Genomic DNA, 15,559 nt, shown 5'->3' on the forward strand with positions numbered 1-15,559 from the left:
GTGCTTTTCCTGACGTCATCAAATATTGAGCTCTCGAGCTGTTCCTTGAAATTTTTACCGGGTAAAACGAAAGCTGGAGGAAATGTCGCTTATTTGGCTGCAGGTTTGTCCATTTTAAAAATGTTCGTAGAAAACAGCATGGCATGTCCAACTTCAATTGTGAAAGAAAACAGTGTCGAAATTTGCATCCGTCCGAACGGGTGAAAACATGATTTTAATTTAAATTTAAATGTTTGTTATTTTTTGTTCTGTTTAAAGAATGCTCTAACCGTCTTTTCCCGACACTTTTTTCATATTACACTGCACATGTGGGCATGCACATGCTGTGGCTATAAAAAATGACAATATATTATTATTAGTCAGCTCGCATAATCAATCTCTATATTCAAAGGTTACTTTTGGTTAGTTTAATTATTAAAATAAGTTAATTTAATTATAAAATAATAAAACTAACATAAAACTTGTGTTTCATCTTGTTCTGAGTTCAACAGTTCAAGGTAAATCAAGGAATTCGGGTCATCTCGTACCCAAGTCATCTCGTACCCAAGTCAACTCGTACCCAAGTCAACTCGTACCGAAGTCAACTCGTACCCGAGTCAACTCGTACCCGAGTCAACTCGTACCCGAGTCAACTCGTACCTGAGTCAACTCGTACCCAAGTCAACTCGCACCCAAATAAATGTTGCATTTTTTTTTTTACTTAGGCCCTATCGGTGGGAAAAATTAATCAGAGAACTTTTTTTTAATATAGGCTTGTTAGAATGAATTTTGGGGGTTTTTTTATTCGGAAAAAGATAATAAGAACTTACGCAAAGTGTTTTGGTTGATAAAAGTGGAACAGTATGAAGTACTTGTTTAAATCAAAAAACGATAATCAGAACTTAACGCAAATGAATGAATTGAATGAATTCTTACCATGAAATTTTCTTTTGGGAACACTTTAACAGGAAAAACACCAAGGTAAACATGAAGGGTGGCGTTTTATACATAGTATATTTTTTCATTGAAAATAATTGGTCTCATATGAACATGTAGGTCGAAATATTTATACCTCCTTGATACGAAGAACTAGTGTGCATCTGATCTGCTCAACGCCTTTCACGGCGACCCTTCAACACGGGAAATTAAAAGAAACCACAATGGATCTGAATGAATATCCTAGCGGGAAAAAGGCAGAAATGAGATGAACAAACATTATTTAAACATAATTCGTGAGATTATTTATAATAAAAGTGAGCTACATATGAAGGTAGAACGTCATTTTTATTTCCTATCGCTTACAAAATCACGCCGCACGGAAATTCTCCGTTTCGACATACAACGTACGTTGTACGGTACGAGTTGACTTGGGTACGAGTTGACCTGGGTACGAGTTGACCTAGGTACGAGTTGACGTTGGTACGAGTTGACTTGGGTACAACATTTTGGGTACGAGTTGACTTGGGTACGAGTTGACTTGGGTACGAGTTGACCTGTTTCGAAATCAAGTACATGTGTAGTATACTCCTCTCTTCCTCTATCAAATAAGTTATAAGACCACTGCATACTACATTTGTTGTACTACACTACTACTATTTACACTACTACTGTCATGACTGTACATAGTTCTAATTTGTTTATGTTATTTTATTATTAATTTATAAATACGGTTAGAAACAAATACTGACCTAGTAAAACTAAAAGTCCTAACAAACTAAAGTATTTATGAATATGAGGGGGGATGAGATATAAATTGATCTGAAATAGAATGATGTCAACCAATTGCACTTGAATTTTCTTTAAAAAGTCAGGTTAGCACAGTCACGTGGTGTCTGGTGCGAATCCTACCGGGGGCATTGTGGATTGGGTTTTTCAGTCCCTACTTGACTTCGTGGGTTTTCCCTGGACAATTCGCTGGGGTTTAGTTCCCACTTGTAAAACTAAAATTTCTTCATTTTTTTTCTCTCACCCTGTCTAGATACTGAAAAGGCTTTGACAAGTATTATCATAGCTGTAGATGTAGATCTGTAAACACTAAATAGCCGAGATTAGTCAAATTAAAAAATCAAATAAATCCAAGACCATACATACAATATTAAGCTCATTATGGCTAAACAAAAGAAATGTTGTCCGAGCAATAATTTGAAAAATATTAAGGTCCTTACGGCTAAAACAATAACTCGAAAAGGACTTGGTGTAGCAATTCCAACCTCAAGGGGGCATTTGTGTTGTCAACAGTCAACACACCATTTTTGTTTTATTTATTATTTATTTTTTCCCTTATTGTTTTTTTTCTTTGCAGGAGGAAGCTGATTTGTAATAAACTAAACAATATACAGTTACTAAAATGGATTATAAGATTTGCCTGGATAAAAGGACATATGATTTCAAGGAAGGTAACTATATTTTGCAGAAATTCAAATTTGTGTACCATTTGAGCCTTGCTCTACCACAACTGCTGTGATCTACTTTTAAATACAAGAAGTTGACATTGAAGTTTAGTGCATAGTTTGAAGTGTAGTTGGTTTTGAGGCAATTGCATGATGAAGTATCAATGTACATTCGGTTTGTGATAACACCATATGTGGTTATCGACTTTGTTGTGTGAAAACTGTCTTTCGACAAGGAGTCCTTGAGGATAGAGCAGGCTATTGGAAACATTGAGACCGAAATTAAGTAAACTTATGACCAGACAGATTTGGTGGTCTTGTGTTTGTGAATATTAATACCTCACCTTATATTTAGCTTTGAAACTTGCGTACAAATGTTGCCTTTGAGTCTGATAAGATAAAATATCTTGCAATTCTGCCTAGTTTTACCCATAAGACAAAAGTGCTAAATAAATAAAGTTTAAATGTGTGACTGTGAACGTGTACATGTATAGATTTTCGTTCTCAGTTTGGTTCTGGCCATGTAGCAAGCCTTGCAGTCTTGTTGGTTATTTCCCCCAAATTCGAGCCCTGACCAATATCCTCAGTTATGATGATGATCAGTTCATGGCTCATCACCAGACTACATGTAGATGCTGAACAGGCTTTGATTAGAACTCCTGAGATGTACATGCAGATGTAGATGCAGAATTCAAAACAGACATACAATGCTCCACACAGACTCGGGTCATCAGACTCTCCCCTTATTCCAATTCCCAGATCCTCTTGTCTTTTTTGCGTGACTGCAGCTTTTCCCATGCTGGCCCTACTCTCTGGAGCAGTCTTCCACTTGCCCTTTGTCAAGCCTGGTCAGCCATTTTTTTTCAAACAATTACTCAAAACCTATTTGTTCACACTTTAAATCCAATTTAGTATTTATTTTTATGTTACATACATTGCATTTCGTTGAGCGTCACTGCGTGATGGAATTATTTTTATTTTTGTAATGACATGTGGTGTAGTGATATTTTTGCTAACTCTTTTTTCCCCCTCTTTGTATAATTCAACAGGTGTATGCATTTACTGTAACAAAGGAGACGACGATGTAGACTGCGGCAAGCTTCTAAAAGATCCAGACGACAAGATCTCTGTTCACAATTATTGCCTGGTAAGATAATATCCTGTCATTTATCTCCTCTGCTAAATCACTTTCAGAATATTCCCTCATTTTATTCAAAAGATCACAGGGATTAATTACAAAGATATTAATTTACAAAGGTGAACTTTGGCAAAATTCTTTGTTTTTACACAACAAATTTCCAACTAGTTTTTGTTGCTCCAGACCACAGTGTTCTAATGTGGCTAATAAAAATATTTTGTGTAATTTTTCAATCGTCAATCATACATTTATCTTATTTTTAATAGTTGTTTGCAAGCGGTTTGTCCCAAAGAGGAGAAGATTCCGAAGGCATCAATGGATTTCTTCTGCCTGATATCCTGTCTGAATTTCGGAGAGCCAAAAGACTGGTGAGTCATCAACCTGTAACTACATCAGAATTCCCACCAATTTAGACTTTCTGGTTTGTAAAACTCAGATGGACTTAGCTTTCCACAGCCAAGACAGCCCAGCATGCTCAACATTGGGCTGGTGTTGAATTACCATAATGATGTGATTCCACTTCACTTCAAAAAATGGTAATTTTCTGAAAATATCAAGTCAAAAAGATCCATTCAGAACATATCGGATAAATCTGATAATTTGGTCACTACACTAATAAGAGTAATTGTGGAAATGCTCAGGAAAAAACCTGTGCTTTTGCTGAGGTGCCCTTTTGCTGAAGCTCCTATATACAAATTCAAATTTTCCTCATAGAATTGCCCACACGAGAGGAAAATAGCTGTGCCCTCTTCAAGGCTTTGGACCAGTCTATCTCACACACCAGCATTCTCTGGTTTCAATTAATATTGTGTTGCTTTGTACTTCTCTAGCTTTTGATCTGATTTCTTATTGTCTTTCCAGAAATGTGGTTACTGCTCACAACCAAGAGCGACCGTAGGCTGCTCTGTTCAGAACTGTCGGAGAGGTTACCACTTCAACTGTGGGTTCAAGAAGGAAGCCATTTTCCTATTCTTTGATACTTTCTTGTAAGTGTGATCCCCCCCCAAGACCTTATTATCATTTTTGTTGTGACTGATTGTACCTTATGATTTGCTTGCGATGAAATAATTAAAAACAACTTTGTATTAATTTGGGTTTTACCCATACACACCAATGTGTGTAAGCACCGTATACTCATTAATTTCCCAAATGCTGTGGTTTAGTGACAGCTGGACTGTGAAGACTGGCTGTAGTGTTCTATTTTTAGCTGGAAGTCACAAGTTCTGTTTAACCACTTAAGAAAAATTAAACAAGAAAATAGAATTTAGCTTTTGCAAACTACTTACCAACCAAAAGGACCTGTGGTATAAATGCAAAAAATAGTTAATATCCTGGTATTTCGACCCTAGCAGAGTCTTTGTGAGTGTTTTAGCCTTTGTGAAACACTCTGCTAGGGTCGAAACGTAAGGCCATTAACTATTTTTTTGTAAGAAAATAAACGTACTCTCGTTGCCTAAACTCAGGTCATACTGCGTGGATCATCGTCCGCAGCAAGTTGCCCCAACAAATCCCTGCAGCCAGTCTTCAGTCACGTGTCCGATCTGCATGGATGAAGTGGAAGCCAAGGTGTCCAACCATACACTGAAAACGCCATGCTGTAACAATACCTGGTTCCATCGCACTTGTGTTCAGGTAGGAATCTGTTAATTGATTTAAAACCCTAACAATCCAACAAATCTCCATTGATCCATATGTGGTTTATGCTGAAACTGCAGGCATGCAAGGGTGCTTTTGACCGAGTGGTTAAGAGCATTCAATTCAAGTTCTGGCGGTTACATGTAAGTCATCAGAGTGTGGATAAATATATACCGGTCATGACACATGAGCAAGATGCTTTACTTTAATTGCTTCTCTTTACCCAGGGTAGGTACCTACGAGGGCAGAAGACGTTGCATATGAAAAAGCGTTTGGAGTGCCAGGGCAGCCCCGGGGCTGTACACTCCCCAGAGAGCTGTTGGCAGCCAGCCGCCTCAACCCATATATCATGACCACTGAGCACAGCCAGTGATCTTCAGTATCGTAGAGCACAGAGATATTTTATTTCATAGGAGAACACATTGTGTGTCATTTGAAAATTAATTTTCTTTTAAATGTTTTACAATAGACAGCTTCGAATCAATTTTTTTAAAGCCTACAATTAAGCCTTATTTATCCTAATATTCTTCCCCTTTTCTCGCTTTCATTTTAGCGCCAGGCATTAAGCGCCGGTTACTTTTTCCGCTGTGCCATCTGCAATAACCAGACGGAATTCCAGGATGAAATGAAGCGGTTTGGAATCTACATCCCTGAACAGTGAGTCGGCCACTATGACATCTAATGATTACACATCTTTGTTACTGAAAAATAGATTTCTTGATTGACCCGCCCATGCACATTAAAATTTTTAAAACCAGGGCAACGAGGCCATGGACCTTTATTTACAACAGGTTACAAAGGACTTCTTTTTTTTATGAATGATATTTAGTCCTGGTTACAGTTCTGGAATTCATGAAGGCCAAGGAGGCCATCGCCTTGATCTTGGCCTTGGTGCCCATTTAAAAATTTCCCAATCAAGTTTTCCAATGAAAGTGCCCTTTTCAAAATGGCCTTGCCCTCTCAAAGAACGAAGGTCCAGGCCTGCTGTTATCATTTGTGATCTTCGGCTCTTGCTGACTTTTAAAAATTTATTTATGTATTTGATGTTTAAAGTGATGCTTCATGGGAGCAGGAGGACAACGCTTACCAGGAGCTGTACTGGAGACATGATAACTGTGATATCGACCCCTGTAAATGCCCTAAAGGCAGGAAGTACAACGAAGTGTCAAGGTAAATATCACATCAAAGTTATTCATGAGACATAAACCTCATTACATAACACCAGTTTCAGACAGGCACTTCAGAGTTCGCCAAACCAAATAGATTAGCAGCGAGTCTGGGTCGACCCAAGTGGATGTTGGTTTCAGACAGGGGAACTTAACGAAACATTTACATTAGGTTCGGCTCATGACAAGATCGACTTCTAAAACAAAGGCGCTCCAGAGTCGTTTCAACTGTCGATCTTTCGAACTTCTAGCGCGTCTAGTCTCGCTCGTAACTGTTTCAGATGCCAGACTTTTCATGTACTAATTCCGATTTTGGTTGGGCTCAACTCTGGAGCACCTGTTTGAAATGGCTGTTGTTCTGTTAAAACCTTTTCTAAAGAATTCCTCTAAGGGTTAAGTTCAAACAAAGACAAACTTTATGGGTTGTTCCATTGTGTAAAAGACCCCACAAGGCCCATCCACAGCCCCACTTGTGTGAGTTTTTATTTTTGATACTGATCTGTGTTGAAGTAATTTGATATCATATTGAGTTGTTTTGTTGTTGTGTCTTCCAGTAAGTGGGAGCTTGTACTGTGTGATCTGTGCGGTTCATGTGGTTGCCATCTTGCCTGTGGTGGGCTGAAGAACATCAATCAAGACTGGGCATGTTCTCAGTGCAATGCCATGCTAAGTAATGGTGAGTAACAATTTAAACTTGTTGTAGTATTAAGTGTTGAGTACCAGGGCCTAATTTCACAGAGCTGCTTAAGCACAAAAAGCAGCTAAGCAAATAAACAAATAAGCTAAATACCTGAGTACCGTTACCAGCCAAAATACCATGTCACGAGTAAAATTTGTGACTGGTGTCCTGCTCAATTCTGCTAAGCAGAAAATTGTTGAGCAATACTTTCTGCTTAAGCAGCTATCTGAAATTGGTGGCAGGTCTGATAGTTCAAGGAGGCAATGAAGGGGGTTGCCTCCATTCCCCAATGTCATTGAAATGCTCCAGTAGAAAATTTACAATTTCCTCATAGGGTGCCCTTTACCAAGGAGAAAATGCCTTGGTGACCTTGCTCTTCAAAATCAAAGCATACAGGACTGTTAAAAAAATTCTGAAAATTAAAAATTCCTGTCACATAGGACTATCGGGCTTTGTTCAAAATAGCATTGACACTCAGCGGTTGTGCGCATGCATGTATGCTTATAGTTTTTACATTGAGTACTTCGGTTATGTATTGATTGCTTTGTAAATTAACGCCATGCCTATAGATGTTTAAACACTTCTCACTGCATTTATATCGCACATTTAAAGATGGCCACTCTCGACCAATCACAATGGATAAACTATCTTGGGTAATAATGAATGCTCATTAAATCTTCAGTAAGAAGAATTATTATTTGTATTTTTTGTTTGTGTTTCATCAACAGCTACAGAAGTCAACTGTCCCTCCAAAAAATCTTCACAGGTACCTACATCGCCATGTGTGGACTCTCCAACCAAGATCGGAAACAGCACCAGGACAGCCATGAAGCTCATGGGGAAGCACCCCCGCACTCCGCTCTCTGCTCACGGGATGCGCAAGAAGAGCGCAACAACTACCTCTTCACAGTTTGGTTCTTTGGATCATTGCCGGCCTTCGACATCCAAAGAAGGTCTTCAGGAGACGACGAGTCCTTCCAAGAGAAAGAGAAAGCTGTCATTTAACAGCAAAGAGAATGCACTTGGAGACACCAACAACAACTCTCAAGACACAAACTCGAAGAAGCACTGTCCTAGGAAAACACAATCGTTGGAATTCTGGTGTGAAAACATTAAATCTGGGTTAAAAGCATCTGCAGGTTTGTGTTACGGGAAAAGGACTACTCTGCGTATGAGCATGCGTCCCAGAAATGTCTCTCAGCCGAGTAAGATCCGCCCTGTACCATCTAAATGTAAAACTGCAGAAAGTCCTGCTAAAAAGGCTATGAAGAAGGCAATAAACACTTCAGGTAGTAAAACAAAAGGGAGTTCAACTTTGGTCGCGAGTAAAATAGAAGCTTATTTCTCAGCAGCATCAAAAGAATTCACTGGTAAACCAGTTAATTCAGTTAAAAAGGATAAGGGCATTGCCGTTCAAGGCTCTTCTAAGCCAATCAGCTTGAATAAAACCAAAATGAAAAGCGAGAAAGTAAGAGAGGTTCAAGTGCAGGATAAATCAAAGGTCGCAAAAGCAGCATCTAGTAAACAAAGGGGGAAAGGTTCCCAAAGAAAACCAACTCTCATCAAGATTAAGATTACTAAAAGACAACCAGATGTTGGTAGTCCTCTGAAAGGTACTAGTGAAAAAAGACATGCCGGAAGCGGAAAATCTTTCCCCAAGTGTGACAGAAAAACGTCTGTGATAAAAAAGGAGTATGAGGATAAATCAGCTGAAACTCCATCTACTGAGCGATCTGCGTCCCCTACGGAACAAGAAGTGTTCTTCAAGAATATGAAGGGGCGCCCTAGAAATTCTGTTTCCTTCATGCTGAACTGGGGGAAGAAAGGTGGTGACAACGATGACGTCAGTGCAACATCTACATGTGAAGAGAGCACATACACAAGTGGGGAGAGTGACTGTTACAAACATGAAGAAGAAAACACGGTAAGGGGACGCTGTAACACCACCCATCATGATTCCTTTCAAGGACCTGCCCCACCAGACGGGTCAACACCAGCCGGAGCTGTCGACAAAGGTGAGGAGGAGATACAGCTTCTCTCTAGAAAGTCTGGCATACATCAAGACATCTCTTTGCAAAATGAGAGTACTGGTGATGCTACTCCCTTCTGCAACTTACGGGAAGGTAAACAATTATCTGCTTGTAAACCTATTGAGTCCTCGACAAGCCAAGTACTAAGTAAAGATAGCCCTGCTGGAAAGGCCAATTCCAATGAAAGCACTCCTGGGATTAGTAACCCACAATCCGCACCCAGGAAGAGAAGAAAAATGAAACTGTGCGTTATGTATCCATCAATCAAACCATTTAGGTGGGGAACCAAAGTGAAACGAAGACAAAAGAGAGCTGACACACTACTACAGAGGTCTCAAAGGCAAAAGTGCAATTATTCTCAACCTACCCCACTAGATGGCTCAACACCAGCCGTAGATGTTGACAAAGTTGAGGAGGAGATACAGCTTCTCTATGGAAAGTCTGGCATACATCAAGACATCTCTTTGCAAAATGAGAGTACTGGTGATGCTACTCTCTTCTGCAACTTGTGGGAAGGTGAACAATCATCTGCTAGCCAGCCTAAAGAGTCCTCGACTAGCCAAGTACTAAGTAAAGATAGCCCTGCTGGAAAGGCCAATTCCAATGAAAGCACTCCCGGGAGTGGTAACCCACAATCCGCACCCAGGAAGAGAAGCAGAATAAAACTGCGCCATATGTATCCATTAGTCAAACCATATTTGGCGGACACCAAGGTGAAACAAAGACAAAAGAGAGCTCAGTCTCTACTACGGAGGTCTCAAAGGCAAAAGGGCAATGATTCTCAGTCTAAAAAGAAAGCAGCCCGCAGCGTTCCAGCAGTTATCAAACCGGTTAATCAAGTCAGAGAAACATCCAGTGGGATGCTTTTGAGAAGACTGCATTCCAAAAGGAACTATAGCCCCTATCAAACCAGACCAGGAGAGAAGCCTTCAGTGTCCAGTAGTCCGGTAAAGTCAACCAGACCACCAGTCAAAGTCGAGGAAGGTACGAAGAAAGCCAGTTCCATAGAGGTTGATCTCGGTGGAGGTAATAAAGAACAACTCTCATGGATGCCAAGAAGGGAAACAATTGATTATTCAAAATTAGAAAGTTATCTGGCGACTGATATTTCTCCTACCCTGCACCTTGAGAATTCAGAGGAGACTTTATCCCATCCAGATATAGTTCAGCAGACTGGAGGAGCTTCCCTGAGGATGCGTGAAGGGAAGAAAAAGCAAGATATTTGTGATGAGTCATTTGAGATAGCCTCTCAATCTGATGGGGTACCCTCTCCTGTCCCGTCAGCTCTGATCTCTGAAGACGCCAACGAGATATTCGAGAAGTCAGATGCCACCAGCTGCGAAGAAAGTACACACACTGATGCTGAATCACTTGAAGAATCGACTGTATCATCAGAGCATTGGACGCCTTCATCCAAGCATCCAAACCAAGATCCTATCATTCCATCGGTTATAACAGATGACAAAACTACTGATGAATCTGTTTGTGAGAAACCAGGTGACAAGGACAAGAATGCACTTGGGCTCGAGATCTTAAGGCCACCCAGTGCTGACCCAAAATTATCGTCTGAGACATCACCAGACAGTGGAATCTCACAGAGCTACAGCTGTAATATTGACGAGTTGACTGTGGAGAAACCGTCATCGATGATTGAGGAGAACAGCTTTCCTCCTTGGCTGCCAAGAGAAAGCCCAACTTCTGCTCTGTGTAAGTCAAGGGAACAAAATGACATGGTAGATGATCAAAGTCAAAATGGTGTAGAAGATGAACTCGTAGAAAAAAATCATGGTGAGCATGGGGAAGCTGTTCCTCCCTCTTGCTCAAAGAGTGATATCGGCACGAACGATACTTCTAGAAGCCCTGAAAAGAGAAATGGCAATTGCCCCAAAACAGAGAGCGGTGATCTAAAAACTGTTACTTGGGACAGCTATCGTAACATTTTCTCTGGCGCAGAGAGTGATATTGGCACGAACAAAACTTCTGGAAGCTCTGAAAACCGAAATGGCATTTGCCCCGAAACAGGGAGCAGTGATCTAAAAATTGTGACTTGTAACAGCTATCGTAGCAGCCTCAATGATGCAAAAGTCTCACCATCTGGATCACCATCCAGCAAGAACTTTGATTGCAAACTTCAGAATTCACCAAGCATTTCTTTCCCAGCCAAACCATCCTCATTGTCTCAGGATGACGGGGACAAGCAAGACAGTCCTGGTAATCCTTATTTCTCTATCCAGTGTCCAGAAAAATGTATTGACAGAGATGAAGACGCCAATACAAAGAAATCTATTTCTACTCCTGAGAAATTATTGATTCAAAAGTCCTTACTTAATGTGTACTCTGAAACACATAAAGTGTCCATAAAGCAGGAGGAAACCTCAAAGGAGTCACCCGCAACAAGTTGTCTACCATCTGAAGAAAAGGATTCCAAAGGATCCCTAGAAAAGATACCCTCAGCAAATTCATCTGAAATCAAATCGTCCCAATGCACAACACCAGAAAAACATGAGAGTGTCTTTGATAGCCCCATAGCTCATAACTCAAAATGCCCTTTCTGTGCCGGCTGCAAAAGTAAGTTGGGACATGATTCTCCGTCTACATGTACCTCGACGGAAAGCTCAACAGATGCAGCTTCGCGATCGACAATGCTTCTCCGCTCTAATTCTCTGAGTTGCAAATCGCCATTTTCACCATCTCCCACTTTTGGCAAGGTTAGTCCACTTCACCCTAGACTTTACAGGGCGTTACTGGGACCGGGGTCGAGGCAGCCAACACGAAGCTCCCCAAGAACTACCAGCCCTGTGTCTCTCCAAAAGCGTGCAAGAGATAATCGATCGCCACTTCTAAACTCTTATCCTTCACGAATCAACAAAAATGTTGCTCAGTCTTGCCAGACATCCTCTCATTGCACCCCAGGATCGTGGCCCAAGAAGCAACGCTCAACTTCAAGAAATGACCCCAGGTCGTCAACAGGGCCCCCTAAACCTTTTAGTGTGACAACTCAGGACTCTGGGAAAACAAAAGGCAGAGTAAAACTATTCATCTAAAAAAGTCAAATATGAAGTCAAATTATTTGAAGATAGCAGAATTGAATATTATTTATTTTGTATATTACATACTAATTTAGGTAGAGATCTTTAAAAAGAGATGTTGCCATTGTGGAAACAGATTTTTGTAAAGTTTGGGAAAGTGGCATTGTGTATTGGCAGATAATTATAATTTTTTGAAATACAAACAAAACATTAAGAAATAATAATAACACAAATTGATTTCTTTATACAGACAAATGTAATTGTCCTTTCCCAATGTGTAAATACGTGTAGATATAAATTACTAATTTCAATCTTTTATTATATAGAAAAAAGCTCTGTTTGGTAAGGACTCTCCTGTTGTGGAAACATGAGGCCATTAGTTAACTGTTTGCATTTAAAACCCAAGTTACTCTGCTTGATAAGCAGTTTGCAATGGCCAGTTCTATTTTGTCAATGATAATAATATAAGAGTAATAACTGGGCTCAAACATTATCTATTGTCCGTTTGTGAATGCTAAGGCCAGAGATACAGTTGGTACTCACTGTCACTTTACTAAACCGGATGGAATTAACATTCTTGATGAGAATAATGTGACATTTTTTGCTGTTTTCTCAATAGATGGATTGCACAAAGCGTCATCAATCGCCATATTTGATGATAAACAATGGGAAAAGTGTTCGCACTGCGCACAACTCTCAGCCAATGCGTGCAGGTTTCACCCGTGCAGGTTTCATCAACGATGGTGGTCAATGACGTCATGTGCAATCCATCTACATAAGTAAACGCCTTATTCAGTGGAAACTTCTCAGGTAACTTTTATTGCCAAAGAGGGTACCTTTAATGGGTACATGTATATGGGTATGTTTGGAGAGGAAGGGACAAGTTACTAGTCCTAATAAATATCATGTAAAGAAGAACCCTAGGTCTAGTACCAAGTGAAATGCACCCCAGGGACCATATTGCCGCCTTTGTTTGTCAGCCCCTGGTTTGAATGTGTATACCTACCCGACCACTGACACAAGTGAATCCCATGGTTTAACACTTGGGCATCAGTTGGGGGGGCTGGCATTCTAAAACACACACTTAAATGTAGTACAAACCACTTTATTCGTTCAAGCTTTTTTAAAAGACATTTTCACAATGTTATTGTGTTGGTTTCTTGTTTCAGAAATTGTTGTTTTCCATCCTACACAAGACTTTGTTTTAATATTGTTCAGTTTAGGTTTCATTTAAATGGATGCCTTACAAAACTGTAATAATGAAAGTGACCATCAACATCTTAGTTTTTACTTAATGTTTTGTATATTAACTGCTACGAGGCAAGACAGAATCGAGAATTATAGAAACAGAATTTAACAACAAAATATGTATTTTATTAGTCCTTTCATCTTTAATTTAGTACACAGTGCAAATTTGCATATTTTTTTTATTATATTGTGTGCATATTCATTAAAAAGAGTGACATTTAAATGAACAATGTGTATCTTCCTAATGTGGAATTTCAGTCTCGATTGCACATTATACTTGCATTTTCTCATATCCTCTTTATGAGCTGTGAAACACATGTACTATGAAATCAGGGGTGGATTTCACAAAGAGTTAAAGGCAGTGGACACTATTGGTAATTACTCAAAATAATTATCAGCATAAAACTTTACTTGGTAACCAGTAATGGGGAGAGGTTGATAGTATAAAACATTGTGAGAAACGGCTCCCTCTGAAGTGACGTAATTTTCATGAAAGAAGTATTTTTCCAGACCTAAAGTTTAGAAATCAAGCATCTGAAAGCACACAGTTTTGTGTGACAAGGGTGTTTTTCTTTCATAGTTATCTAGCAACTCCGACGACCAATCTCTCAAATTTTCACAGGTTTGTTATTTTATGCATAATGTTAAGATACATGTACACCAAGTGAGAAGACTGGTCTATGACAACTACCAATAGTGTCCAGTGTCTTTAAGACTGGTCTTTTATCGAGTTAGGACGAGTTATTAGGACCATCTTTGTGAAATCAACTCCCTGGTTGGCTAGTAAGTGGTTTCTATCTCTGCCTTCCACCTCTGTGGACCCTGGTTCGATTCCCACCAAATCCATTGTTTTGCACAACTAAATAGCAATGTTTGCTTTTCATTCAAATGAACAGCAAATAAATGGAGTTCTAATCCTGACAAAACAATAATTGTTTGGTTTAACAAAGAAAAATTTACTAGAGTGGGATTAGAACCAAGGACCAACGGATTAACATGCCGGCCCTCTACCAACTGAGCTATATCTAGCCCTATTTTGGCAGTCTTCCTATTTTGTCAATATCTTTGTTAACACAATATTGGTAGCTGAAGTGATTGTGACGTCATTAAGATAAAAATGTGAACATTTATCTTAATGACGTCACAGTCACTTCAGCTACCAAAATTGTGTTAACAAAGATATTGACAAAACCCGAAGACTGCCAACATAGGGCTAGATAGCTCAGTTGGTAGAGGGCCGGCACATTAATCCGGAGGTCGTTACGCTTGGTTCGAATCCCACTCCTCCGTAAAATTTCCGTACAATGCTTTTGTAGCTTCATAAAATGCTACTGGAAGTTTGGACGGCACATATTTGTTGTTGCTATAGCCTCTGACCTCAACTTTGACAGCTTCAGTGACACATTACAGTCTCACCTCTTGGTCTTAACAAAGTATTATGCCTTGTTTTGGCCCTTCACATCAAGGAAAAAACTCAACGAATATTTTCACAATAAATTTGTTTTGCCCAGAGTTAATGGGAGACTTTTGGATGGTCCTTGTTCACAGTTGTGGCCAGTAGTGCACGTCCTTAGACCTATGCGAGAGGGATTGTTAAGTCTGCTGCCACCAGCGTCTCAAAAGTCCCCCATTGGTTTCCACATATTATCAACTCTTGTCTGAAGTGATCGGAGAAGTTCTATCTTTGTCGCTCACAAATGCTCCTGCTCTATCGACCCCTCCTCTTTGCAACATAACCAGCTGTCTATTACCTCTCCGTAACAGGTGTTCGATACGCAGAACATCAGTACGCTCTAGGGTGGCCCATTTGCGGAACTCATACTGCACATGGGAGACTAGTCCTGGCTTTTGTTCAGCTAGTCGCATGAACTGCTTATAGAGCTGTAGAACCTGACGTTGCAGTTTGCTGTGGCGGCCGGCCATTGTTCTGGCAGGTAAAACCAACAGTCATGTGTGTATCAATTTTGTCAATCAGTACGTTCTTGGATCATTGGGTGATGAGGAGTTTGTCACAATCCACTTTACGTACTTGATTGACAGCCTGTGAAGTGAAGAAAATTTGAAAGGAATTAATTGCAGTGTTACAGACTCTCAACTTTGGCATTGTCATACTTGGTTCTGGACCTATTATTTTCATAGAAGTTTTTCTGCTAGGCAAATATAAGCAGAATACCAGTGAGACACAGATTGAACATATGAAATGGAATGTGACAATTGGCGTAGAATCCACTTCAGATCATTGAGGTAGAAATCAAGATTTTTACC

At 39.8% G+C, this 15,559-nt stretch overlaps 1 protein-coding gene across 1 annotated transcript; it reads left to right on the forward strand.

Annotated features, from left to right (window-relative positions):
- The first annotated feature begins 14 nt into the window (after window positions 1–14).
- LOC139946879 (uncharacterized) lies at window positions 15–14,352 on the forward strand. The gene is made up of 10 exons (XM_071944640.1): window positions 15–103; window positions 2,282–2,375; window positions 3,419–3,516; window positions 3,774–3,875; window positions 4,369–4,493; window positions 4,971–5,139; window positions 5,696–5,799; window positions 6,196–6,312; window positions 6,863–6,984; window positions 7,716–14,352. Exons 2-10 carry the CDS (start codon window positions 2,327–2,329, stop codon window positions 12,059–12,061), a joined length of 5,232 nt encoding a protein of 1,743 aa, XP_071800741.1. The 5' UTR covers window positions 15–103; window positions 2,282–2,326; the 3' UTR covers window positions 12,062–14,352.
- The last annotated feature ends 1,207 nt before the right edge of the window (window positions 14,353–15,559 follow it).

The sequence above is a fragment of the Asterias amurensis genome, chromosome 1, assembly GCF_032118995.1.
Source record: "Asterias amurensis chromosome 1, ASM3211899v1".
NCBI classification, from domain to species: domain Eukaryota; kingdom Metazoa; phylum Echinodermata; class Asteroidea; order Forcipulatida; family Asteriidae; genus Asterias; species Asterias amurensis.

Bases quoted from the DNA above. Each gene is read 5' to 3' on its own strand.
- LOC139946879 (XM_071944640.1), top strand. From the start codon at position 2,327: ATGGATTATAAGATTTGCCTGGATAAAAGGACATATGATTTCAAGGAA. The intron at 3,517-3,773 runs GTAAGATAATAT...TATTTTTAATAG, and splicing joins CTGTTCACAATTATTGCCTG to TTGTTTGCAAGCGGTTTGTC. The intron at 3,876-4,368 runs GTGAGTCATCAA...TTGTCTTTCCAG, and splicing joins TTCGGAGAGCCAAAAGACTG to AAATGTGGTTACTGCTCACA.